Source organism: Cervus canadensis, chromosome 2, assembly GCF_019320065.1.
Source record: "Cervus canadensis isolate Bull #8, Minnesota chromosome 2, ASM1932006v1, whole genome shotgun sequence".
NCBI classification, from domain to species: Eukaryota; Metazoa; Chordata; class Mammalia; order Artiodactyla; family Cervidae; genus Cervus; species Cervus canadensis.
In genome coordinates, this window is record NC_057387.1 from 44211270 (window position 1) to 44238696 (window position 27427).

At 35.6% G+C, this 27427-nt stretch overlaps 1 protein-coding gene across 1 annotated transcript in view; it reads left to right on the forward strand.

Annotated features, from left to right (window-relative positions):
* DPYD (dihydropyrimidine dehydrogenase) overlaps window positions 1-27427 on the forward strand; it is an 882445-nt gene that overhangs the window by 708000 nt on the left and 147018 nt on the right. Inside the window, exon 19 of the mRNA XM_043460572.1 lies at window positions 14838-14980. Coding sequence (XP_043316507.1) covers window positions 14838-14980 — 143 coding nt within the window. The remainder of the gene's footprint in view (window positions 1-14837; window positions 14981-27427) is intronic.

Genomic DNA, 27427 nt, shown 5'->3' on the forward strand with positions numbered 1-27427 from the left:
TGCCATTTACTTCTCCAGGGGATCTTTCCGACCCAGGGATCAAACCCAGGTCTCCTGTATTGCAGGCAGACGCTTTAACCTCTGAGCCACCAGGGAAGCCCTTAAGTTTGATAGAATTTACCATTGAAGCCATCTGGGCCTGCAGTTTACTTGGTACAATTGTTTTATTATTATTATTATTATTATTATTGTTATTATTACTAATTCAATTTCTGTGATAGTTATGAGGTTGTTTTTTATTTTTATTTTCTGGTTTTTGTTGTTATTTTTGCTTAGATGTGGTTTGCTTGGAATTTGTCCATTTCATTGCAGTTGTTTCATTTTTTGCATAAAGTTGTTCACAGTGTCCTTACTTTATTTATATAGTTTTTAAAATCTGTTTTGATGGTCCTGCTTACTAAGCACTTCATATGTGCTTGTCACAGAGCTATCTGCTTTACCTAGATTATCTTATTTGATTTTTACATGGTTCTATTTATGTCCATTAGATGTTCCTTCCCAGTATATGGTTTGTCCAAATAGCTGCTGGTTTCTAACTGTTCACTTGCCCGAGGAGCATCCTTGCTTATAATTCAAAGCACTAAAATATCAGGCAACACATGGATAAGCACATGTTAAGGCTAGATGACCAGTTTAAGCCCCCAGGTGCCCTCTGGTATAGAAGAAGTTTCCAGAATATACCCATGATCTAACATAGTGTAAGAGCTCCTCTAGGTAATAGTTTAGAAGATCTTGTAAAGAAATGTAATGTTAAATTATTTTCCCTTTCCTAAGTGCTTGATCGTGTGCTCTGTTTTAATGTTTGCTACAGATTCTTACAATATTTATGATGTTTTTTAAGACTATAACTGCATTTATGAAAATGAAAATGTATGATACTAGTAACAGTTGTTGAATGGAATGGAACTTGTACACTCTTTCATTACACGAGCTTCCTAAGTTGTTAAAAGAGGCAACATTATTTTAATTTTAATTGCAACTTTTGTCCCTTCTGATGGGTAAAAATCCTATTACTTTTAAAATCGGACTACAAAGATCCTTGTGATCTATATAAAGGCTACAACCAGGGACATGTGTGTGTGTTTGTCACTCAGTCATTTCGGACTCTTTGTGACCCCATGGATTGTAGCCCACGGGCTCCTCTGTCCATGAAATTCTCCAGGCAAGAATACTGGAGTGGGTTTCCATTTCCTTCTCCAGGGGTCTTCACAAACCAGGGATCAAACCTGGGTCTCCTGCATTGCAGGCAGATGCTTTTACCATCTGAGCTACTACATAGACTATATATTCTGTTTAGTTTCCTTAGAGAAATATTTTTTATTAACATTGAGATAAATCTGGGCTTCTTTCATTTTATTATATCTTTTTTCAGACACTGTTGAAATTCATAGAAATTCAAAAATTCTCATGCCAACTCAGTATTTTAAAAATCAGTTTTTAAAATAAAGTTATCATATATAAATTCATAACAATAGCTGGGGGAGTGGGGGTGTTGCCTTCTGCTCACCAGGCAACACCCCCATGCAACCCAAACTCATTGTATATGGTTCCCCAACCTGAGAGGCTACTTTAGTTTTGTTATTAATGCAAGAGTCTCAGAAACATGAATTGTTCCTTACTGTAACTGCAATTTTGCTCACCTTGTCCCTGACCCTTGCCAGAATTTGAAATATCCTACTTCTGAACCCCAAACCTACCTACTCGTCTCTCAAGAGCCCAGCTGGTATCCTGAATCTCTCACAAAGCCTTTCTGAACCACTTCAGTCTTCCTGGATCATCCTATTCTCTGAGTTTCAGCAATTCTTCAGTCTGCTTCACATAATCAGGATGTGAACATGCTTTGTCCATATCTTCATTACAGCTACTTTGTCTCATAAGTTCAATGAGAGGAAAGACTTTTATTGCTGCCTTTTAGCAACTGACATCATATTAGGTACAAGAAATAATTTTGACTAACAATGATTTCTCATTTTTAACCCTATTGAAATGTAGGAAGAAATTTTTCCTGTCAGTTAGTTGAGAGGGCAATTACGGATCAGTAGAGCAAATATTGGTGAATAGAGTTCCTACTTTCCAAAGTGCCTAGTCAGTTTACAGGAGCACTGGTTCTCAGAGGGTTCCAATAGGGTCCAGCTGGAGATGACCTTGTCCACATTATTATCTTTAAACACATGTCAGAACACCTTTCATCAAAAAGTCTATGGATAGCAAATGTTAGAGAGGATGTAAGAAAAGGGAACCCTTGTACCTGTTGGTGGGAATGTAAATTGGTGCAGCTACTATGGAAAACAGTATGGAGTTTCTTCAAAAAAACTAAAAACAAGACTACCATATGATCCAGCTTGCACTCCTGGGTACCTATCTGAAACAAATGAAAACACTAATTCAAAAACATGCATGCATCCGGTGTTTATAGCAGCACTATTTATAATAGCCAAGATATGGAAGCAGCCCAAATGACCATCAGTAGACTAATGGATGAGAAGGTGGGATATACACAGTGGACTACTATTCAGCCATAAAAAATGAAATCCTGCCATTTGCAGCAATGTGGATAGAGATAGAGAACATTTTATTTATTGAAATAAGTCAGAGAAAAACAAATACTGTATATCACTTATATATGGAATCTAAAATATATTACAAATGAATATATGCAAAACAGAAACAGACTCACAATATAAAAACAAGCTAGTGGTTTCTGATGAAGAGAGGGGAAGGGCAAGGGGCAAAATAGGGGAATGAGATTAAGAGATACAAACTACTGTGTATAAAATAGATAAGCAACAAGGATGTATTGTATAGCACAGGAAACTAAGCTATGCTCTTGTGATAAAATTTAATGGAGTAGAGTCTGTGAAAATACTGAATTACTGTGCATACACCTGAAATTAATATATTATTGTAAATTAACTATACTTCAATAAAAAAAATGTTAAGCCCATTATTATCTTTGAGAGGTGTCCACCCCCGAGAAGAGAACAAAACCTCAGTGCTTGCTGCACAACCTGGGTTTCATCAGGCTGTGAGAAGTGCAGCCTTACCATAGGGCACGGAAACTTACACTGGTAATTCATTGTCAAATAAAAAGAATGAGAATAAAAGGAAAATTCTGATGGTAGAGCAGCTGCGACCATGGACACCCTGCCCATGGAAACACCCACAGTATAAACTGAGTACAGAGTTTCAGAGAGGAAAGAAATATATGGCATTCCAAAGAAAGAGAGAATATGATCCTAACGAATGTGAGAACTCTTTTTGTCATTGTTTATGTCTTCAGAAAAAGGCTCATTATTAATTGTCCTGGGTCTCCAAGAGCAAAGCCTACTTCTAGTTATCAACATTACCATTTTAAACTTCCTCTTTCTCTTCTTCAAATAACCATTTTTGAACACACAGACTGTGAGATTTTTATGTGGTTTCATAACATTTGTCCTGAACATCCTTAAGCAAAATCATATGAAAAATATTTATACACCAAATTTGCTAACTCATAGTTCTGAATCTCTTCACCTAGGAAATATGTGTATTATTAAATAGTCATATATCTATATTTATAGGTAAATTTGTTGCTTTTATAGGTTTATAGCATTGCCAGAAGTACTTCAACAAAAGAGACAGAAGGATATGGTAATCTAGAAATAAAGAAAAACCCTCAAATTCAAACCCATCAATGTATTTTATGGTCACATTGTGAACTAATTGTTTTATTGCTATAATGTGTTACTTCACTACATGATGCTGTCTTTCTTATGTACATATGCTATTTAACTTTTCTGAGCCTGAATTTCTTCATCTGTACAGGGGGAATAATGCATATACGACTTGTTGTGAAGATAGATATAATGTGTAAGTAACTTAGTAGTGAAAGTGAAAATGTTAGTTGCTCAGTTAGGTACAGCTCTTTGCGGCCCCATGGACCATAGCCTGCCAGGCTCCTCTGTCCATGGAAATCTCCAGTCACGAGTACTAGAGTGGGTTGCCATTCCCTTCTCGAAGAGATCTTCCCAATCCAGGGATCAAACCCAGGTCTCCTGCATTGCAGGCAGATTCTTTACGATCTGAGCTAACTTAGTAGTTCAGTGTAGTTCAATCGCTCAGTCATGTCCAACTCTTTGCGACCCCATGGACTACATAACACCAGGCTTACCTGTCCATCACCAACTCCTGGAGCTTGTTCAAACTCGTGTCCATCGAGTCCATGATGCCATCCAACCGTCTCATCCTCTGTCGTCCTCTTCTCCTCCTACCTTCAGTCTTTCCCATCATCAGGGTCTTTTCCAGTGATTCAGTTCTTTGCATTAGGTGACCAATGTATTGGACCTTCAGTTTCAGCATCAGTCTGTCCAATGAATATTCAGGACTGATTTTGTTTAGGATGGACTGGTTGGATCTCCTTACAGTCCAAGTAACTCTCAAGAGTCTTCTCCAACACCGCAATTCAAAAGCATCGATTCTTCATCGCTCAGCCTTCTTTATGGTCTAACTCTCATATCCATACATGCCTACTGGAAAAACCATAGCTTAACTAGACAGACCTTTGTTGGCAAAGTGATTTCTCTGCTTTCTAATATGCTGTCTAGGTTGGTCATAGCTTTTCTTCCAAGGAACAAGCATCTTCTAATTTCATGGTTGTAGTTACCATCTGCAGTGATTTTGGAGCCCAAGAAAATAAAGTGTCACTATTTCCATTGTTTCTTCTATTTACCATGAAGTGGTGGGACTGGATGCCATGATCTTAGTTTTTTGAATGTTGAGTTTTAAGCCAACTTTTTCACTCTCCTCTTTCACTTTCATCAAGAGGCTCTTCAGTTCTTCTTCACTTTCTGCCATAAGGGTGGTGTCATCTGCATATCTGAGGTTATTGATATTTCTCCCAGCAGTCTTGATTCCAGCTTGTGCTTCATCCAGCCTGGCATTTCATATGTTGTACTCTGCATATAAGTTAAATAAGCAGGGTGACAATATACAGCCTTGATGTACTCCTTTTCCTATTTGGAACCAGTCTGTTGTTCCATGTCCAGTTCTAACTGTTGCTTCCTGACCTGCATACAGACTTCTCAATAGGAAGATTAGGTGGTTGGTATTCCCATCTCTTTCAGAATTTTCCACAATTTGTTTTGATCCACACAGTCAAAGGCTTTGCCATAGTCAATAAAGCAGAAGTAGATGTTTTTTCTGGAACTCGCTTGCTTTTTCTACGATCCAACAGATGTTGAGAGTTTGATCTCTAGTTCCTCTGGCTTTTCTAAATCCAGCTTGAACATCTGGAAGTTCTCAGTTCACATACTATTGAAGCCTCACTTCAACAAAAGAGAATTTTGAGCATTACTTTGCTAGAGTGTGGGATGAGTGCAATTGTGTGGTAGTTTGAGCATTTTTTGGCATTGCCTTTCTTTGGGACTGGAATGAAAACTGGCCTTTTCCAGTCCTGTGGTCACTGCTGAATTTTCCAAATTTCCTGGCATATTGAGTGCAGCACTTTAACAGCATCATCTTTTAGGATCTGAAATAGCTCAGCTGGAATGCCATCACCTCTACTAGCTTTGTTCATAATGGTTTCCTAAAGCCTACTTGACTTTGGACTCCAGGATATCTGGTCTAGGTGAGTGATCACACCATCATGGTTATCTGGGTCATGAAGATCTTTTTTGCATAGTTCTTCTGTGTAGTCTTGTCATCTCTTCTTAATATCTTCTGCTTCTGTTAGGTCCATACTACTCTGTCCTTTATTGAGCCCATCTTTGCATGAAATGTTCCCTTGGTATCTCTAGTTTTCTTGAAGAGATCTCTAGTCTTAGTAGAGCACCTGGTATTCAGTAGATTCTCAGCAGTATTTTCTTTTAGCTATAAAATGATACGGCCATTGGTTTTGAATTTTAGTCCTGTTTTATCATATGAAGGCCTACAGCTTAAAAACTGTGACAGTCTCAGAGAGTTTTATCTCTGATGACTCAGAAACACACCATGAGCCCTTATCAGTAGGTCTTAGAATAGGGAGCTGAATAACAAGGAAGAAGCTGAGATCCAAACCCTGGTCCATTTTAAATGCTAAATACCAGCTGAGATGTAAAAGCAATTTATAGTTCTTCTTGATAACTCTGCTTTGAAAATTTGCATCATTTTGTAAGTAAGAACATACTTAAATATTTTAAAAATGAGAGTAAGAAAAATTCTCTACTTATTTCTCTTGTGTGGAGGTTACTGAACAAATAATATGATGAGTATATTTTACATATTCATAGATTCACATGATTTTAATTAACACCAGCCAATTGCATGAATCAATTTGCAAAACTTTCCATTCTTGTTTCCAAAGAGAATACATATGTTGTAGCATCTACTATGAACACTAAACCAAGTTGGAAATAGCAGCAATGTACTTATTTCAGTAATCTTTTTTCTTTTGTCTGTGTGTCTTTACTCAGTGTTAACATGTCTGCATACTGGATTTCTTTCTAAATCTGAATGTCCTTGCTGACCATATTGAAGAATGTGCTTACTGTACTGTTTCATTAAACCGCTGTGTTATCGGGTAATTGTTTAAGCATAATGCCATAGCACTATCAAAAGGAAAGGTGAACTAATGGCATTTGCAAATGTCAGGGATTATCTTAACACTTTTATTATAGTTTATAAAAAAGTAGGTTCAGGGCATTTCATGGCAATTATTTCTACAGAAATTGGTTATTTAAATAAATTGCTAATTATCTGAAGAGGACAGTATTGAAAATGCTACTAATGAGTTGTTTAATAAGTGTAGCTTGTGGTGGCCACCTACAGGTTGAAAATAGAAAGAACATATAGAATAATTATGCCCAGATATCACATATAAATACCCTATATTTTTCCTTCTAGTAATAAATTCAAGGAAATGTGTCTCTTCATGCCATCCTTTGAGTCTTGGACAGTGTAGTTAGTTCCTAAGTTTTTCATAGATTATTATTTTGTTCTAAATCAAATTTCATTTGCTTCCATAATTATCTTTGTTTTATAATCCCTAAATACAATTTCATTATAATTTATAATCCAAACTAGGTGCTTTTAGTGTGAAAGAGGATGGTATTTATAATTACATCATGTAATTACAAATAAATATAGGTGTGATAAACTGGGAATCTCCTAGGCAAGCTAGGTCATAAATCACTATTGTTTCTATCTAATTCCTAGCCAACAATTAAGATAATACTCGTATTCTTGCTTTTATCATACATGGACAACAATTCTTTATTAGTTACAAAATTAGTTGCAAAATTTAGTCTTATTTTTTTTTTTAATTTATTGAAGTATATTTGACTTATCCTTTTCCAGAGGATCTTCCCAATCCAGGGATTGAACCCAGGTCTCCCACTTTGCAGGCAGACGCTAATTTACCACCTGAGCCACCAGGGAAGCCCATATTGAATGCATTGAATGTTAAAATTTGACTTTCACTTATAATTAATCCTTTTATATGTTAGCTTCATCACTGGTATCTATTGGGAAACCACAGAGCATATAAAATAACTCCTTAAAATACCATGACAAAGTATCCTGGAATTTTTAATTGGCAGAGATCCTATAATCCAATATTTTCTATAGTACAGAGGTCTTTTCTACTGGCCACTACCTGCCAAATACCCACTTAGTTTCAACTGATAGGGGCATACCAATGTAGCTACTTCTGTCGCTGAATTTACAATTGGAAAATTTTAATGATATTAATTAATGATAAAAAATAGAAAAATAAAACCAAAAGTGTGTGCTTAACCATTGATTCTAGTTATCTTTTGAGAAAAAACATGGATGGAATCTTTCTTCATGATTACCTCTTAAATACTTGAAGACAACCATTAGATTATTAATACTTTCAGCCATTTTATACACCACACATATACATATTATTGTTTAAAATTTTTATTTAAAAATCAATTTTATTGTAGCCAAAACAGTGGAATTAACTTTACATAATAAACTATTTACATATAATATATGTATATACATACACATTTTAAGTTATGGGGATTGAGTTTATTTTGGCAGATATTGTTAAACAAAATTAAAGTTGCATACTTTAGTAATATAACTCAATATCCTTAATTGGTAGAAGTGTGATACATATTCTTGCTCTCTTGTGTTCTACTAAATTACTGTAGCCTAAACTACTTCATAAAACTGACAGTTAGCTTTACTGAAATTTAACTTTACTGATTTTGCTTGCCCTTTGATTCCAAACAAAACTGTTTATATGCTTTTTCTATCTCTGGTTCCATCTCATTATGTGTGTGTCTGTGAAAGTGAGAGAGACAGGGACAGAGATCACAGTCATTCTGTTCACCCTGTTTTGGATATATTCTGTTAATATTTTACTTAAAATATTAGATATAGAACCAAAAGTGCTCTTCTGATTGTACAGAGAGTAGAAGGACTGCCCATCTTTTACGTAAAAGTTTCACAGCACAGAATCTTGAAAATGCCTATTCCTGTATTGTTTCAGATGCATTATAAAAAAAAAGTCATTTTTTCATTGCAGAAGTGAATCATAATCACTCTCTTACCTAAAAGAATCAAATAATATAGAAGTATAGATATCAAACTTGAAAATTCTTCTTCAGCCTGTTTCCCCAGAGATAATTATTAGCAGTTTAAAACACAGTATTCTATGCATTTACATGTCCACATACTAAGTGTAATCATATTTTTTCTTTACCTAAAATGGGACCACACCCTATGTATTGTTCTGCTACTTGTGATTTAACACATAACTATGTATCCTAGAGATATTTCCATGTCAATTTTAAAGGTTTCCTGCAGCATCATACATGAATGAACTATAATTTATTTTCTATCATAACCACTAGTGATTATTTAGGTTGTTTTTCACTGTTTTGTTATATAAAACAGTATTTCAAGGAACATCTTTATATGTGTAACTTTGTATCTATGCATAATGGATTATATTTCTCAAAATGAGGTTTCAGGATAAGACATAGACCTTTAGAGATTGCAATTGTATTATAAATCTAATAAAAGTTCATCACACAAATAAATGCATTTGCAATCATAGACTTAAACTATATGTTTTGGAAATGAAATGACTTAGGATCTCCAAACTTACTCTCTAGAATATTAACTAACACCCCTTAAGTATTAAGTGTTTAACCCCACATGTTTATAGTGAATGCTTATTTCTCTGATCCATTTTCTGGCTTCAATAGTAATATCAGTCTCTATATACTACAACCAGGCACTGGACTGAATGCTTTACACAAACTGTATCATGTAATAGTCCCCAGGTTGCTATGACATTATTGTTATTAATGTTCCTGTTTCACAGATACCAAAAACTGATGTTCTAGGAAGTTGAGGAGCTTGCTCAAAGTCACAATTGTGTAAAGTAATAGAGTCAAGACTTACACCTGCTTGGGTGGACTTTAGAAACCATCTGAGCTTTAGACTATAGGCAGTACTGCCACTGGCTTTCTGACGGTGATGCTCCTCATAATTGCTGCACTGTCCGTTCACAGTCCAAAAGTATGGACTCCACACAGAGACTTGATCTTTAAACTTTTAAACTGTGACATCAAACAAGTTTTATTCAGGTTGAACTGTACTTTCTTCACATACATGATAGCATCTACCTGCACAGCACTGCAAGGGTTAAAACACATGCTGTATATGAAGCCCCAGCCTCGGTGTCAAGTATCAGGGAATTTGGGAATTACTTCATGAGCAAGCACCCAGAGAGGTAAATGTCCCCTTCTTTGGAAAATAGTATTAATTCTGTTGCTTTAAAATAAAATGTCTAGCACATTGTAGGTACCAAATTATTGAATATGAATCGACTGTGAACATATTGAATATGTTATGAAGCAGATAAATAGTTATAAAGATATAAAGACTGGGAGAAATTTTCTTGAAATACTTAACAAAAATTAAAACATTTCATAAGAAAAATTTTGGTTTTTCAATAAACCTGAAATAACAATATAAAACAACTGGTTTTCTCTCTCCCATTTCTCCTGTTTAGATTTCACATCTCTTGATATAACCCTGATCCTTCTGGTACTTCAGTTTCTGGTTGAATTATGCTAATTTTCTTAGGGGACTTTAATCCGTGTGTAGAGATGTATTTTTAATTAGTTGTGCTTTACATATTTATCAGTATATTAGGTTCATTAACATTTTAAAGTTGTTTTAAAGTATAAATTTTTGGTGCTTGATTTATGTGTTTTATAAAAATCAATCTCTCAACTCCTACATCCTTGAAAGTGTTGATTTGCTACTACTTTCTTTCTTCTGGGTGATGTTAAAACTGTTAACAATTAGGCAGTCAAAGTTCAATTTCTAATGAATTTTTTATCCACTTAATTCATTATATTTTAATTAATGTAAGCAAATTAAAACTACATTTTCTTTTTGTATACACAGTGAGCACGAGTGAGTATTATAACCCAATTTCTCTTTTATTGCCAGCTAGAGCTATTATCAGGGAGTTTATTGTGGACTTAGCTCTAACAATTAATTCTGTAACAGTAGCTGTCCTGGAAGTCAAATGATTAAGGCAAAAACAAACAGAATTAAACTCAATTATTCAAAATTTCAGTTATCCAAAATTAGCATATGTTCCACACTGTCTTGCCCATTAAAAAAGTCTTCTCTTCAAGGATTTAGTCATGCTAAATAAAGTTCTGCTTACTTCTCACAAATAAACTCAAGTTCTGATGTCATTAAAAATTTTGCATATTGATTTAGTGTATGGACCTTTTGATTCTCAAAAAAAAAAATGTAATATATGGATGTCTGTGTTTGAGATTTTTAGCTTTGGAGTCAGTTAATCCTACCAGCATTATGATATCACTCAATAAAAGCTGCTAGAGATGGGGAAAAGAAGCAGGAGATGGTTTTCCTAAGGGAGCAGAGGTTATAAAGTTTCATCATCCTAAGCATCATGCTTTTGTCTACAATAAAAAAAATTGCATTACTAAGCACGCAGCAACAACATGGAAGTCATGAAGTAAACTAAATAAATGCTCCCTCTGAAATCAATTGTCGTTTTAGGGTAGTACAAGTTATAGTAGCAAACATCTGTATAATATTTGGCACTTCCCTGGTGACTCAATCAGTCTGCAATACCAGAGACCCAGGTTTGATCCCTGGGTCAGGAAGATCCCCTGGAGGAGGAAATGGCAACCCACTTCGGTATTCTAGCCTGGAGAATCCTATGGACAGAGGAACCTGGCAGGCTACAGTCTATGAGGTGGCAAAGAGTCAGACACAACTGAAGCGACTTAGCACACGCATATAATCTTTATCATGAGCTAGCCCTATACATATATATATATATATATATATATACACACACACACACACACACACATACATATATAAAATTAATCCTCAGAACAGCTCTGTGAAGTTATTAAAATTTTATTATTTTATAGATTAAAAGATTAAGAAATTTTCACAAGATTACACAGCTTGTAAATAGTGAAGCTAGAATTTTAACCTAAGCAGTTGACCATGTTGTTTCTTTGATATTGTAACTAGTTCATCTTCAAATTCCCTTCTTTCGAGGATTTATTTTAATAGTAATTATAAAATATATGATGTTTAAATGAATGCAAAGTTTTCCTAATGGTACATGTCTTGGCATCAGTGTTGGAACTCACAGGTCTGGTTCACATTTGTTTGTTTCTTTGTTTCCTCAAAATGTGAGGATTCAGGATGGCTAACTTTCCTTGGCGCATCCCACACATTTGAAATGGAAACACTTGATGTAACTGAATTCTCCATCAGGCCCATCTGGTTATACCATGTAGATGAAGACTTAATTTAAATTGCATATTGCCTATTAGTTAATTTAAGCTAATAGGATTTTAATTTTTTTAAGTTTAAACCTTGTTGTTTCCTTTAGGATGTAGTCTACTTTTAATTCCTTGAGCTTCTCGAACTGGCCTCTTCCTCCCTGGTTTTTTATCTAAAATCACTATCTACCATAGCAGTGCCAAAAAAAAAAAATTATCTCAATAATCATGATTCTGAAAATCTTTATGCATTTTAATTAACATATGTATAATCTTGTGTGGTATTGATATATGTGACCAGAAGTTTTATTTTTATATTGAATCTATTATTTCCTCATTTCTGTCATTTTAAAACTAAAAAAATTTCTGTATAACAATTTGAAAGATCTTTTTATGTACCTTCAGTTTCCTTCCAAAAACCTTTCATGCCAGATAAAAGTCATTTTTAAAACCTATTCCCCATAAAAAATGCTAAGAACAGGTAGATTATATTTCATTTAAATCAAGTTATAAAGAAAACCAATCAAATAGAATTTATAATGGAAATTAAAACTGAATTTACTATTACCAGCAACAGAAGGATCCGTTTCTTCATTTTTGGATCACATTTCCTCAGAGAACATAATTACTCTTAATTTTTAAAAAGATACCTTTATTAGTTTGAAAGGTTTTCATGTTCATCAGGTAAATTAGAAAAGCTTTAGAAAAAGAAGGGAAACATCAAGTAGAAAACATCTTATTGACCTAACTGAACATTTTAAAATGCCACTGAGGGTTTGCTGATGTTCTTTAACACCTGTGTAATAATGTTGCCCTTTAAATGGAACTGGTTAAATTTTCAAAGCTGTGTTCTGGGATTTTGCCATTTGATGTCCATTAATATCAATTGGAATATGTGGCCAAATCCCTGTGTACCACTTTGAAACTTTACCCCTTAGTGTTAATGATAGTCTTCTAACAGTGCAGTTAGAAATAAATTATTTATCTGCTTAGCACAAATTTCCTTTACTCTCTAGGGTCAACTGAATAAGAAAAAAAAAAAGAATCCCAATGTTTCTTTATTGCTTCAAAGTAACATGTGTGTAAGGGAGCCATCAACTTAGTATATATTGAACATGTCAGTTATATTATGCCAGGATAGCTATATGTTTGTCTAAAAGATTCAAGTTACAAATTCCCTAAAAATGCTTTCCTCTAACGTTTACTCTTGAATTCCTCTTTAGTATAGCTAAAGATATGTTTTTATAAGTATGTGTGTGTGCAGTTTTTCCATGCATCCTGCTGTCCACTGTGTTCGCCTTTTTCAATGATTAAAACATTCAGACTTAGAAGAAGTCACTGCTAAATATTTTAAAATAGAAATAGGGTCTTGATGTTCAGTTTCTAAATGGCCCTAACTTACTGCCTTGTATTTAAATATCAGTTATGGAATTCCGAAGTTTCAGCATTGAATATTCTTGCCTAAGAATGCTACTATCCAGAGGAAGATATTTTTAGGTTTGCAAGCACCAAGTAGTCATTTCAACAAACATTTTGGTGTTGAATATGCAAAACCATTAGTTACACATAAATTCAGTTTCATCTGAAATGAACAGGATGAAAAGAAAACCACTGATTTTATTTTTTAAATTGTTTTTATGTTTTTTAAAAAATATTTTTTCTGTTTACTTACTTACTCTTGGCTATGCTGGGTCTGCACTGATGTGAGGGCTTGTGTCTAGATGCAGTGAGTAGGGCTGCTCTGTTAGTTGCGGCGCGCAGACTTCTCATTGCAGTGGTTTCTCATTGCAGCGCATGGGTTCAGCGGTTGTGGTTCAGTGGTTCTAGGCACTAGAACACAGGCTCAATAGTTATGGCACACGAGCTTAGTTGCTCCTCGGCATGTGGGATCTTCCTGGATCGAGGATAGAACTCATGTCTCCTGCACTGGCAGGCAGGTCCTTTACCACTGAGCGACCAAGGAAGCCCAACCACTGATTTTAATGGAAGCTCTTTGTGCTGCCTTAATGGGAACACCAATAAATACATACTGAGGATACTGGTAAAGATGCTGGTGATGGTGGACGGGATGCCAAAGTACTCACCACAAAAGACTTGTTTTACCTTTCACTTGTTTGCTTGTTTGTGGAGGTCTGGTTGAGGCAATGCCACATTCTTGCACAAAAGAAACTACTTTTACTTCAGAAAATGCCTTTAAGGGACCATTGACTTATGAGTATACATCAGAAATATCAAATTACATAACTATATTGTGAGAACATTAATTTACTCCAGATTGTGTTAACCCTTGAGAGTCTAAGCAGTGTTATCATGTGAAATATGACCTAAAAAATGCTGTCTTCTGTCCATCCCTGCAGCTTTTATTACACTTAGCAAATAATGTATTGGTAATGTGTGGTTAAATAGTGTATAAAAAATCAAATGTACACTCTCTAATTACTGAATTCTAGTAAATTCTCTATAACTTGGTTAAAAATTTCTAACATATGAAAAATTAGATTAGGCTTACCATGTTTCATCAGATTTGGGAAAATACATGTAAAATGCAATATGGAATCTGTAAGTTCTTCAGCACCTTACTTGTTTTTGCAACATCTCGATTCACACCAGCTGCTTTATACTTCATGGAAACATAACATAACTGTATGTCTATTTATGCACTGTATGTGATTGTTTTTCTTTTACAAAATCTGCCATTCCTTGTTCTTTCTCAAACAGATGCTTGAGTGTTCCATACAATCTTTTACACGGTACTATATATCAAATTGTAGTATGTATGTATTGTATGCAGGAGTTTGCATTGCTATGCCCACTTGCATAACATTCCTGCATGCAATAATAGCATCAAAGTCCTTAAAATAAGAATACATCCATTTATAAATTAACATACTTTGAAACATAACAATGTTTCTGTTTTGCATACTTATGTATCTTAAGTAGAGATGAAATTGAATTTTGTCTAGTACAACACTGCCATCACACAGTAGTGTTATAAGGCAATATGCTCAAGTGGTCAATATTCTAACCATTGATCACCCTTATTTTCCATAGGCACAGCCATCAGACCTATTGCTTTGAGAGCTGTGACCACCATTGCTCGTGCTTTGCCTGGATTTCCCATTTTGGCCACTGGTGGAATTGACTCAGCTGAAAGTGGCCTTCAGTTTCTCCACAGTGGTGCTTCGGTGCTCCAGGTAGTACTTGTGTCTGTCCGTCCCTTCATAAAGCTCCATCTAACAAATAAACTGTAAATTATGTGACAACAAATATGTTCTTGTAGGGTCTCTTAAGAAAGAATCTTTGTGGGATCAAATTGGGTGGCGCTCATTAAGTTTCTATTATGAGTTGAGAACAACCCTGAGGTTCATTTCCTGTTATTTCCTGCTCTTTTAAGAGCTTATAAACCCTCTATTTTTAAAAAAAACGTATTTGTGCACCTGTATGTTTCTAAAGTAAATGCGATCAGGTACCAAAATGCATACTATGCTACTGGATAAAAACCAAATACATGAGGAGACCTGGGTAAAAGCAAAATCTTGACTGGAAAATAAAAGAAGCCCAGGGTAAGGCCAATACAAAATCTCTGCTGGATGATACTGTAAAGATTAACAAAAGTAACTCTGGACTTCCTCATAGCCAAAGCGAGGAAATCACAGTTTCTTAAAATATAGAAATAAGTCAGTTGTTTACCTTTTTGTGATATAAAGCTGAGGGAGATTCTTTCATTGTTTTCATAAAAAGATACTTTGAGATGTAGTACATCATACTCTTATTAACCCTCTACAAATAACTTAGAAATCACTTTATTTTTTATTCATTATAACCTTGCTTTTTACATTATAATCTTGTTCAGTGTAGATGCAGCACAGTGCCTCCGTAGTTTATAGTATAAGCATTACTCTCAGGGGCCAGATATGCAGGTTTCAGTGATGTGATGGGAACCAGAGGTAAAATTTTTCACATGGCAAGTAGGCTATGACTTCTGAGGTAATATTCCTTTAATATGGCTTCTTACTACCTAGCATTGATGGTAACTGGGGAGCAGAATGTTTAGCATCACTTACATTCTCTGGCAAGAATGTAAAGTGTAAAATAACATGTTGCCAATTTGACAATTGGAGTTAACATCCCATTATGAAATATAAAGTGAAAACAACATATATCGAAATGCTAATGGAGGCAGACTTCTGCTTCCAAGAAGATGGAATAGATGTAATTTTTCCTACGCTTCTGAATTTTATATATACAACTAACATAAAGAGACTCTGAAATGTGAGGAGAAGGCAGTCTGGCTAGGAATCTCAGGACCCAAGGCACAAAAGAGTGGAGAGTTTCCTGGGTTTTCTTTTTGCCTCAAATATCCAGACTTGGATCCAAAGAAGCCAGCAACAGGGAAACAACAGGGGTAGACAAAAAAAAAATATATATATATATATATATATACACACACACACACACACACACACCCTTTGTAACTAGAGAACCAAGAAAGGGCAACCCAGCAGACAGAAAACTTTTAGACAATGACTGCTCTACTCCAGCCAAATACTGCAGCTAAAACCTGCAGCGCCAAACCTCTCTACACAAAGTACAAGCATGAGTCTTATACTTCCAGTCTCAGGAGGCCGTAACAAGGCACCTAGCATTGCCCCTGGGCCATAATGATCCCCCACATGTTGGAGGCATGGACTTCCACCCCCTGACAGCGATGAAGTATCCCTTCTCCTCCCTTTTGGGACACTGTCAGAGGAGGTCTAATGGGGAGTCAGGACTTTTATCACCACCCAGTGGTAACAAGGCCACTCTGTCCCTCCCACCACAGTCCCCTGGTGTCAGAGGAGGCCTAGTGGGGAGCCAGATCACCTATCCTATCCTGGCAGTAACATGGAGAATGTCCTTCAGAGTCAATGGAGGTCAAGTAGGGTACCTGGGCAGTAAGGAGGCAGCAACCTCACCCTCCCCTGCCAGAATGGTATCCAGAAAAGCCAGCTAAAACTGGTTTAAATAAGATGAAGACTCTCTTAACATAGTACCCCAAATGTCAGTGTTTCAACTGAAAATCACTCATCATACCAAGACCCAGGAAGATCTCAAAGTGAATGGTAAAAGACAATTAATAGATGGTAATATCAAGCTAACAGAGATTTAGAGTGATCTGATAAAGATTTTGAAATCAGTCATCATAAAATTTCTCTAACATGGCAATTACAAACATGCCTGAAACAAATGGAAAATATGGAAGATCTCAAAAAAGAAATAGAGGATATAAAGTACTTCAGTACTGAAAATTACAATAGCAAATACAAGAGTCAGTTGACAGACTCAACAGAAGAATAGGGAGGACAGAGAAATAATCAGTGAAATGGAAGACAGAGAAGTAGAAATTAACCAATCTGAAAAAAAGAGAGAAAAAAGACTGAAAGGGAAAAAATGAGCAGAGTCTCAAGGAACTGTAGGAGTACAGAAAAAGATCTAATATTCATGTTATCAGAATGCCAGAGGAGAGATCAAGGAAAGAGGGGATGGAAAGGAAATAACGTCTGAAATTTCTCAATTTTTTTCAAGAGACATAAACTTACAAGATTCAAGAAGTTGAATGAATCCCAAATTTGAGAGACATAAAGAAATCTACACCAAAACATATCATCATCATACTTCTGAAAACTAAAGACAAACAACCCCTTGAAAACAAGAAAACCATGACATTTTTACTTATAAGGAACAAAAAATTCTAATGACAATCAATTTCTCATCAGAAACCATGAAGTCCAGAAAGTGGGACACAAGTTTTCAGTTGTTGAAAGAAAAGACCAACCCAGAATCCTATTTCCTTCAGGAAAGAAAGATAAAAAACATTCTTAACTCAAGAAATACCAAGAATTTATTTCCAGGAAGCATAACTGAAAGAATGACAGAAGAAGTTCCTTAAGAAAAAGAAAAATTATGAAAGAAGGTACTTTGGGGCATCAGAAAGGAAGGAAGAATACAGAGCAGATATACAGATGTGTAAATACAATACAGATACATGAATGTAGAAAGTGCTATGTGTCCCCATAAAAACATGTGGTGAAAGAATCACTCAAATTGAAGTTTATGCTTAGTCTCATCTGGGATTGAAAAGCAAAGAATCATTCAAACTTCCTGAAGAAAATGAAGCCTATTGTATAGTATATATGAATGCAGATAGGAACTACAAGAACCAATGGGGCACTTCTCTACTCAGAAAGGGCAGACACCTTTTCCACTTCTCTTTCGTGAGCCGTGTGATTTTTCCCAAAAGGAATCTATAGTTCTGTCTGTTCCTCTTTAAGACTTACTCCTCATTTCTGCCTCCTCTGTACTGCCTAGCTCATGCTTATCATGGGCCATTCTCCATGGTGGTCTGTCAGTTCCACTTTTTACATGAAATACCTTACCAGCTGAGTATCTGTCTCTTGGCTTAGATTTTCAAAAGAAGAAATCTGCTTGGCTTAATGTATCTTTTCATGCCAAGCATCATCATAAAACACTAATCACCTAATGTATTGGCCAGTGTATAGCAGAAATACATTAAACATTTGTTGAATGAATTTTTTAAGTGAGTATGCTTGAGTTGTGATTTTTTTTTTAACAGATTGTGAAGAGGGGGTGAGACGGTCAACATGGTATTAAAAAGTGGCCGCCAAAGCTCTGCTCCTTCAGCTTAGGCTTGGAGACTTTCCAGCTACATAAAATATTGACTCCCAGTTGATATTCTTAGAAATGTAAATTTCCATACATAGTCTTTTACTGGTGTAAAATTGCAGGTTACATATCAGTTATGTGTCATTATGTGTCATCATGGACATCAGCATTGGTCAACACCGAAATCAGATTGATTATATTCTTTGCAGCCAAAGATGGAGAAGCTCCATATAGTCAGCAAAAACAAGACCAGAAGCTGACTGTGGCTCAGATCATGAACTCCTTATTGCCAAATTCAGATTTAAATTGAAGAAAGTAGGGAAACCACTAGACCATTCATGTATGACCTAAATCAAATCCCTTATGATTAACAGTGGAAGTGAGAAATAGATTTAAGGGACTAGATCTGATAGACAGAGAGCCTGATGAACTATGGATGGAGGTTTGTGACATTATACAGGAGACAGGGAACAAGACCATCCCCAAGAAAAAGAAATGCAAAAAAGCAAAATGGCTGTCTGAGGAGGCCTTACACATAGCTGTGAAAAGAAAAGAAGCCAAAAGCAAAGGAGAAAAGGAAACTTATACCCATTTGAATGCAAAGTTCCAAAGAATAGCAAGGAGAGATAAGAAAGCCTTCCTCAGCAATCAAGGCAAAGAAATAGAGGAAAACAATAGAATGGGAAAGACTAGAGATCTCTTCAAGAAAATTAGCAATACCAAGGGAACATTTCATGCAAATAAAGGACAGAAATGGGATGGACCTAACAGAAGCAGAAGATATTAAGAAGAGGTGGCAAGAATACATAGAAGAACTGTACAAAAAAGATCTTCATTATCCAGATAATCATAATGGTGTGGTAGAGCCAGACATCCTGGAATGCAAAGTCAAGTGGGCCTTAAGAAACTTCATTATGAACAAAGCTAGTGGAGGTGATGGAATTCCAGTTGAGCTCTTTCAAATCCTAAAAGATGATGCTGTGAAAGTGCTGCACTCAATATGCCAGCAAATTTGGAAAACTCAGCAGTGGCCACAGGACTGGAAAAGGTCAGTATTTATTCCAATCCCTAAGAAAGGCAATGCCAAACAATGCTCAAACTACTGCACAATTGCACTCATCTCACACGCTAGCAAAGTAATGCTCAAAATTCTCCAAGCCTGGCTTCAACAATACATGAACCGTGAACTTCCAGATCTTCAAGCTGGTTTTAGAAAAGGCAGAGGAGTCAGAGATCAAATTGCCAATATCTGCTGGATCATCGAAAAAGCAAGAGAGTTCCAGAAAAACATTTATTTCTGCCTTATTAACTATGCCAAAGCCTTTGACTGTGTGGATCACAACAAACTGTGGAAAATCCTTCAAGAGATGGAATACCAGACCACCTGACCTTCCTCTTGAGAAGTCTGTATGCAGATCAGGAAGCAACAGTTAGAACTGGACGTGTAACAACAAACTGGTTCCAAATAGGAAAAGGAGTACGTCAAGGCTGTATATTGTCACCCTGCTTATTTAACTTATATGCAGAGTACATCATGAGAAACACTGGGCTGAATGAAGCACAATCTGGAATGAAGATTCCTGAGAGAAATATTAATAACCTCAGGTATGCCAATGACACCACCCTTATGGCAGAAAGTGAAGAAGAACTAAAGAGCTTCTTGATGAAAGTGAAAGAGGAGAGTGAAAAAGTTGGCTTAAAGTTCAACATTCAGAAGACTAAGATCATGGCATCTGGTCCCATCACTTCATGGCAAATAGATAAAGAAACAGTGGAAACAGTGGCAGACTTTATTTTTTAGGGTTCCAAAATCACTGCAGATGGTGACTGCAGCCATGAAATAAAAAGACGTTTACTTCTTGGAAGAAAAGTTATGATCAGGCTAGACAGCATATTAAAAAGCAGAGACATTACTTTGCCAACAAAGTCCATCTAGTCAAGGCTATAGTGTTTCCAGTAGTCATATATGGATGTGAGAATTGGACTATAAAGAAAGCTGAGCACCGAAGAATTGATGCTTTTGAACTGTGGTGTTGGAGAAGACTCTTGAGAGTCTCTTGGACTGCAAGGAGATCCAAGCAGTCCATCCTAAAGGAAATCAGTCCTGAATATTCATTGAAAGGACTGATGCTGAAGCTGAAACTCCAATACTTTGGCCACCTGATGCAAAGACCTGACTCATTTGAAAAGACCCTGTTATTGAGAAAGATTGAAGGCGAGAGGAGAAGGGGACGACAGAGGATGAGATGGCTGGATGGCATCACCGACTCAGTGGATACGAGTTTGAGTAAGCTCCAGGAGTTGGTGATGGACAGGGAGACTTGGCATGCTGCAGTCCATGGGGTTACAAAGAATCAGACACAACTGAGCGACTGAACTGATGTGTCATTAGTTTTAGTCACGTTTTTATTCAGCCAGAAAATATTTTTAAACCAATTTTACCTAAAGTGAGAACTAAAATCATTATTAAGATATATTTAGGACAGTTATGAGTGGGAAAATCCTTGAATTTACAATTTTGACTTGCCATTTGAATGGGGTGGAAAATGTATAATATTTCTATATCTTTTCCACTGTAGCTAAATTTTACCCTGTTCTATTTCTTAGACCTGGGTTAATCTAACCTTTCATTTGCTATACTTCTGGGCTGCTGAATATTATTAGAGAAATTCAGGTAACTCTGCCAATTTAATTTTCTCCAAATTCACAATGCTTAATGTCAGCTGGGCCATGGTGACTGTAAGCATCAGTTTTTACTCATTTTAAAAAAGAAATTCCCATTAAAGTCCCTCTGGCAATTTTTGTATACCTTAAGGCCCTACATCCCTCCATCATCACCCTCCCATTTTCTTGCCATTTCTTCCCTGGCTCTTACTGCCTACTTCATTCTCTTCTCTGGACCTTGCAGTTTATAAATGGAAATTGTCTTTTCGGGTTTCTGATTTCATTTTAGCAGGCAATTTTTTGCTTTCCAAAGTCTTTTTACCATTTTTAGGAATGTATCATTGGTAAAATGTCTGCCTGCAATGCAGAAGACCTGGGTCAGGAAGATGCCCTGGAGAAGTGAATGGCAACCTACTCCAGTATTCCTGCCTGGAGAATTCCATGGACAGAGGAGCCTTGCGTGCTACAGTCCATGGAGTTGCAAAAAGCTGGACACGACTGAGCGACTTTCACTTTCACCATTTCTCATTGGTGCTGTTTATTTCTGTTATCTTGTTCTACAACTTGCTTTGACAAATATTTTAACATTTTAGTGGTAAAATATCCACTTTATTGTTGTTCAGTTGCTAAGTCGTGTCTGACTGTTTGTGACCCTATGGACAACCCTACTTTAAAAATGCTTCAGTTAATATGGAATAGAAAAACTAAGCAGTTAGCTAGAGAGTAATTTCAATATTCCAGAGCATTTCCCTGAAACAATTTTGGAGTAAAAATGACTATCACAACAGAACAAGATGCAACACATTGGCCAAGAAATAAGGTTCAAAACTGGTTAAGGGTCTGTATTCTTGGGTAGCTGCTCTGATTAGTCAGTCAAGTCAACTAACTTAATTCATTTGTGAACCCCACTGTCTTGAAATCTTATTTTTCATGTTTTTTGATAGGCTATCATTAGTTAGAATATGCAAGTTAGGTCTATAAAAATTCTAAATGAAAATTATTAGTAAATTTCAGATACTGAGTGCTGAAATTTATAAATATCCCTTTGCTAAATTACATTCTCAAACTCTTCATAGACTCTTGCGGTCTTAAATCTTTTGAAGGGCTACTCTGAAAAAAAGGTTTGCTTCTGGATGTCCATGAGTTATTTAGAAAAGCGATCGTAAATAAACAATTTGAATAATTTCCCTTTAAAACAGTTTGAAGTGATTATGTTAATAAATTAACCCTGGCTTTTTTTTTTTTAGCTTTTAGTTTAAATCATTTGTCCCAGACCTAGCCTTCAGAATTCTGTATCCCTTTCATCTGACTTAAGTGTTAGTCTAAAATTTCTGTTAATAAAAAGCTACTTAGGGATTTCTATTACAACCAAAACCCAGGCTGAGTCAGTTGTTTTTAGTGATAAGTTTCATCACAAAATGTTCACTCTCCTCTATTGTATATATATAGAGGATATAAGTACTATACTACCTTTTTTCCCCACTGAATTACTTTGTTTTTCTATAATTTAATTTAATGATACTGCCATTGTAATTCAATCTTCTAAGGACTTTGATTCAGGACATCAGAAATTATAGGAAGCCATCAGTTCATTCACGTACAATTATGACCTGTGCCTTCATTGAGATTGTACAGTGGGTTTGTCACTGAAATTAATAGAAAATCCTGAAATACAACAGAAACAGGGAGTGTAGTGGGCACTTGCTGTGAGTCATGGTCACATGACAGACACTCACTAGAGTTATATAACCAAATCAATTTTTAATAATAATCAGCTACTCTGATGGAGCCAGTTCCAGCTGAATGGAATTTTTAAATGTGATCAAGAGATGCATATTTTATTGAAACTAGAGAAAAAGAAGTAATTGAAGCAGCATGATGACACTATTTCCACGTGAATGTAGATGCGTAGCGGACATTCTCTCTTGGTCATAATGCACAGGAAGACTTCAGTGCCTCAACTATTTAAGTTGGGGTTTTTGGATGGTAAAAAATTTGCCTAATGTATTGTAAATTCCTGTTGGGTAAGTGGAAAATATGTTTTTTCAATTATTTCATATTTTTAATTTCATCATCATTCACGTTGAAGTCAGGCTATGATACCAAAGGTATAATAGTTGATACCATTCAAAGTTATTTTAAATGGCATCAGAACTATTTCACATAGCTAGTTAAAATAGTTTTCTTTCCACTATGCAATTTCTTGTTTCCTAGCTTTAATGAGTGTTTCATTTACAATGTTAAGAACAATATGCAAGTAGTTATTTAAAAATAAAAGAAACCCTGTATTCTTAGGATAATATATAAGTAAAATATGCTCTTAGTATCCATTCAGTGAAATTCAAATTACTGTCAATTATTACATTATTTTTAAATTACTTTAATAGATGGTTTCTTTAATGGAAGAGTTTTTAGTTTTTGAAAAGCATCTTGATTCTAGGGCAGCAATGTTGTTTATAAGCAAATAGAGGAAATTAAATGGAAGCCTGTTAGGCTTTTGAATTATTATACACTCACCACTTGATAGATTAATATCTACACTCAAAAGAAATTAATTGAAATTAAATCTAATCTTTTTGAATGATAGTTTTACTATAAGAAAAAGTAACTATATCACAAATGACTATTTTATGTGAGAAAATAACCATGAATTAGCTGTTTGCAGATATAGCCATATGAAATTTCTTATCTTGTGTGAAGTTCTTTGACTAAATTTTTTCCTGACTCTGGCTAGATCCTTTATATTGTTTGTTCCTTTCAGCTTTGTATGCAGAGCTATGGCTAACTACTAGTTTCACTTCTTCATTAAAGAATCTTCATATGTCTGACAAAAAATTTTAAACGACTTATTTACCTTTTTATTCTTCAGTTTAAAAAAAAAATCCCAGTTGTTTAGATATTCTTTTTCACATATTATTTTTCAAACATTATGTTTTCTATGTTGGTTTTCTCTGAATCTTTCCAATTTATCAATTTATTATTTGAAATGAATTGTGATTGAATGTAACTAATTTTTAAGTAATCATTTCATAACTTATCCACTCAAATAACTATTAAAACTAGTCACTTGGGAGCTAAGGTATTTTCAATTCCATCAGTAACTATTCTTCATACTTTGAGAATGGGTCTTATTTCCTATAAACAAAGCTAAGGAGAGCCAAGTTGAGAGAACAAAGTTGGTTGTTGAGCTGAGTTACATATACAAAATCATGAGTCTCTTTTTCTCTCAGTCCATAAACTGACTTCAATAAACAATTCCAAAAAGGTGTAAGAAAATTATTCTGAGTGCCAACATCCACCAAAGTGATTATTTTGAAGAACCCAACCTAATTTAGATGTGCATAATTGTGTATTTGTTTAAAAATCCACCTTAATATTTTAGAAACTCATTTTGGTACTAAGTTAGGGTTCAGAATTCAGACTGAATAGAGTTAGAAAGCATTGCTGCTGCTGGTTAGTAATCACAATTATGTCTCCCACTTAGAAATTTTAAAAAATCAATGATAAGTTTAAGGTATTTGGAGAAGTTGTAAAGGAAATTTCGGAATCTCTCTCCAGTTCAAACAACTCCTAATTCACAATTCAGAAACCAGGCTTAGGCCAGATGACCTATGTCTAAACTAGGAGCATGATCAAATTCAGCATTGAGATACAAGATTATAATCAGTTCCACTAAGTAGAAGAATTTTTATCAAATGATACAAACTTGAGAAAATCTGGATTTTGTGAGAAGTATTCTGTGCAGATATCTATAAATATTTACTGGATTTTGGCATCTTCCTCTTGCACTTACACTCCTTAAAAAAATGTATCTGATAGAAACTGTTTACTTATATGTTAAAAGTTTGCTCAAGGAATGGAAATCACATCATCAATACTCCCATGTAAAATGCTTTTAGGGGAAACTTTTGAATATTTTATTGTAGACTGTTCAACAAATTGTAATTTCAGATAGAGGACCAAATGGACTTTGGTTTTATCTAAATTAAAAAAAAATCATTCAAAAGCTTGCCTCTCTAAAAATATGTATCTTTGCATCATGTATGTGTTTTATGGCATAAAAGTTATAGTTCAATAGATTTCTAAACAGCCTTTGAGACAGAGATATGAATTTTTACAGATTCTAATTACAAGTTAGAAGTCATCTCACTGTGGGAAATTAAAAATGGAGACAATTAGAGAAAATTCCAGTTGAAAGAAGAATGCATTATGGAAAATGCAATAAAAGCACAAAAATTAGGAAAGTAAAATCACTTCTCAGTAGTTCTTCTATGATTCAACTATAGATCAATAGTGTGTAGTTAATGCATTACCAGGAGAGCATTAATTTGCAATTACGGCAGGTGATCTGATCTTCTGTGTTCTGTCCATTGACACAGATGACCTTTTGTTGAAAGAGATTCTATGGTCGTTATTTTAAATAGAGCAAAACGCAAGTATTTTGTAGGTGAAATTAGGTCACTTTCAGTGGTAAGTATCTCACACAACACAAAGTGGGAATCTTTGTAGTACAGCCCCAGTAGTCACATAAGGGAGAAGAATAAGCCTGGGCATATCTGTTTGTATGCAGAATGGATATAATATGCACTGTATTATGGTGAGCAAAAATGATTCAAGGAGAAACTACAAAGTAAGCATAAAATAAAATAAACCTATAATAAACCTCTGCATAGGAAGATACGAGAAACTTTGATGCAACTATGTGTTCAGTGATGCTTCGTTTTGAACATGTGAGCTAAATAGCCCAGGAGGTAGAGTCTGATGCCCCAACAACCACATTCTTCAAGAAAGTGGATCTCAGCTGTTTAGAGACCTTATTCTAACCATAAACATGTGTCAGGGACCCAAGGGTCTTGTCCAGAGTCTGCTACACAGGCAATGATATCAGCCTCAGAATTGCCAGCTAGGCATGGGAGACCTTAGAAACTGCACCTTAGTGATAAATGTTTCAACACTAATCAAAATGCATACATTGTGCAGAGTGAAATCCTAGCTCTGCTGTTCACTAGCTGTGTGACCTTGCCTTTATTAGGTATATGAACTTTTTATACCTCAGTTTTGTTACCTCTGAAGTGGTAATAATAGCAATACCTACTTGGTAAGATGGATATGAAGAGTAAACACTGTCACATGTAAAGCATTTGTAATAGTACCTGCAATAAAGTACCTCATAAATCTTAGGCTGGAATGATCCTCATCATCACACCCCCACTAGCATGTGTTTGCACTGACAAAGAATTTTAAAACAAAGTTGACAGCCCTGTATTCTAGCAGGTAGACTTTCCCACTGGCTCAGCATTTAAAAACAAAAACAAAAAACTCTGCCTACGGTGCAGGTGATGCAAGTTTGAATCCCTGGGTTGAGAAGATTTTCTGGAGAAGGAAATGGCAACCCACTCCAGTATTCTTGCCTGGGAAATCCCATGGACAGAGGAGCCTGGTGGGCTACAGTCCATGTGGTCACAAAAGAGTTGGACACAACTTAGCAACTAAACAATAGCAACAACAATTCTAGCATGTAGCTAGTCTTAGTTCAGGTTGATTGAAACAAAGTCTAAGGGAGAGATCAAGGGCTGATGTTTTGTTGGAAGGCAAAATCTAGGATAGCAAGAGTCAAAGAAAATAGAAGTGAGAAAGAAGATGCCATTTGAATACAAGGTGATGCATTACTGAGTTGGCCACTGCTTCACAAGATGCAAAGACAAGCAGAGAGCAGTTGGCAACGTGGATTGCCTTCAGACACTCTAGATAAAAACCAGTGCCTTGAAGGAATTCCCTGGTGTTCCAGTGGTTAGGACTCAGCTGTTTCACTGATGTGGCCCAGATTCAGTCCCTCAGCATTGAACTAAGATCCTGCAAGCTGGTGGCACAGAAGGAAAAAAAAAAAAAAATGAAAGAAACAAATTAAAAAATCCCATGCCTTGGGACTTGGGACAATCTATTTCAGTGAAAATGAAGAAATTTATCTACCATTCCCTTCAGCCCTCTGTTGCCCACTGGTTAAAGTTCATCCTTCCAGAGTTAACTTTCCCATCCTTCTGGGTTTTATCACCCTACAAAAGCAGATTCCTATGAGCTGTAGTGTGTGGCCCATTGTGGCACTTCATCCAGGATTCTAATCTCTTCTGCACATCTGGTTATCAAGCCTCTGTATTCACAGTGACAGATAATTTATTACATTACAAGTTATCCAGTTAAAACTATAAGCAAGTTCTACCTCATATTTCCGTGCCTTATACCTGCTTCCACGTATCTTGCAGCCACTGGCCTCACTTCTTTTCAGACAGAATATATTCATGTTATTTTTCTAAAAG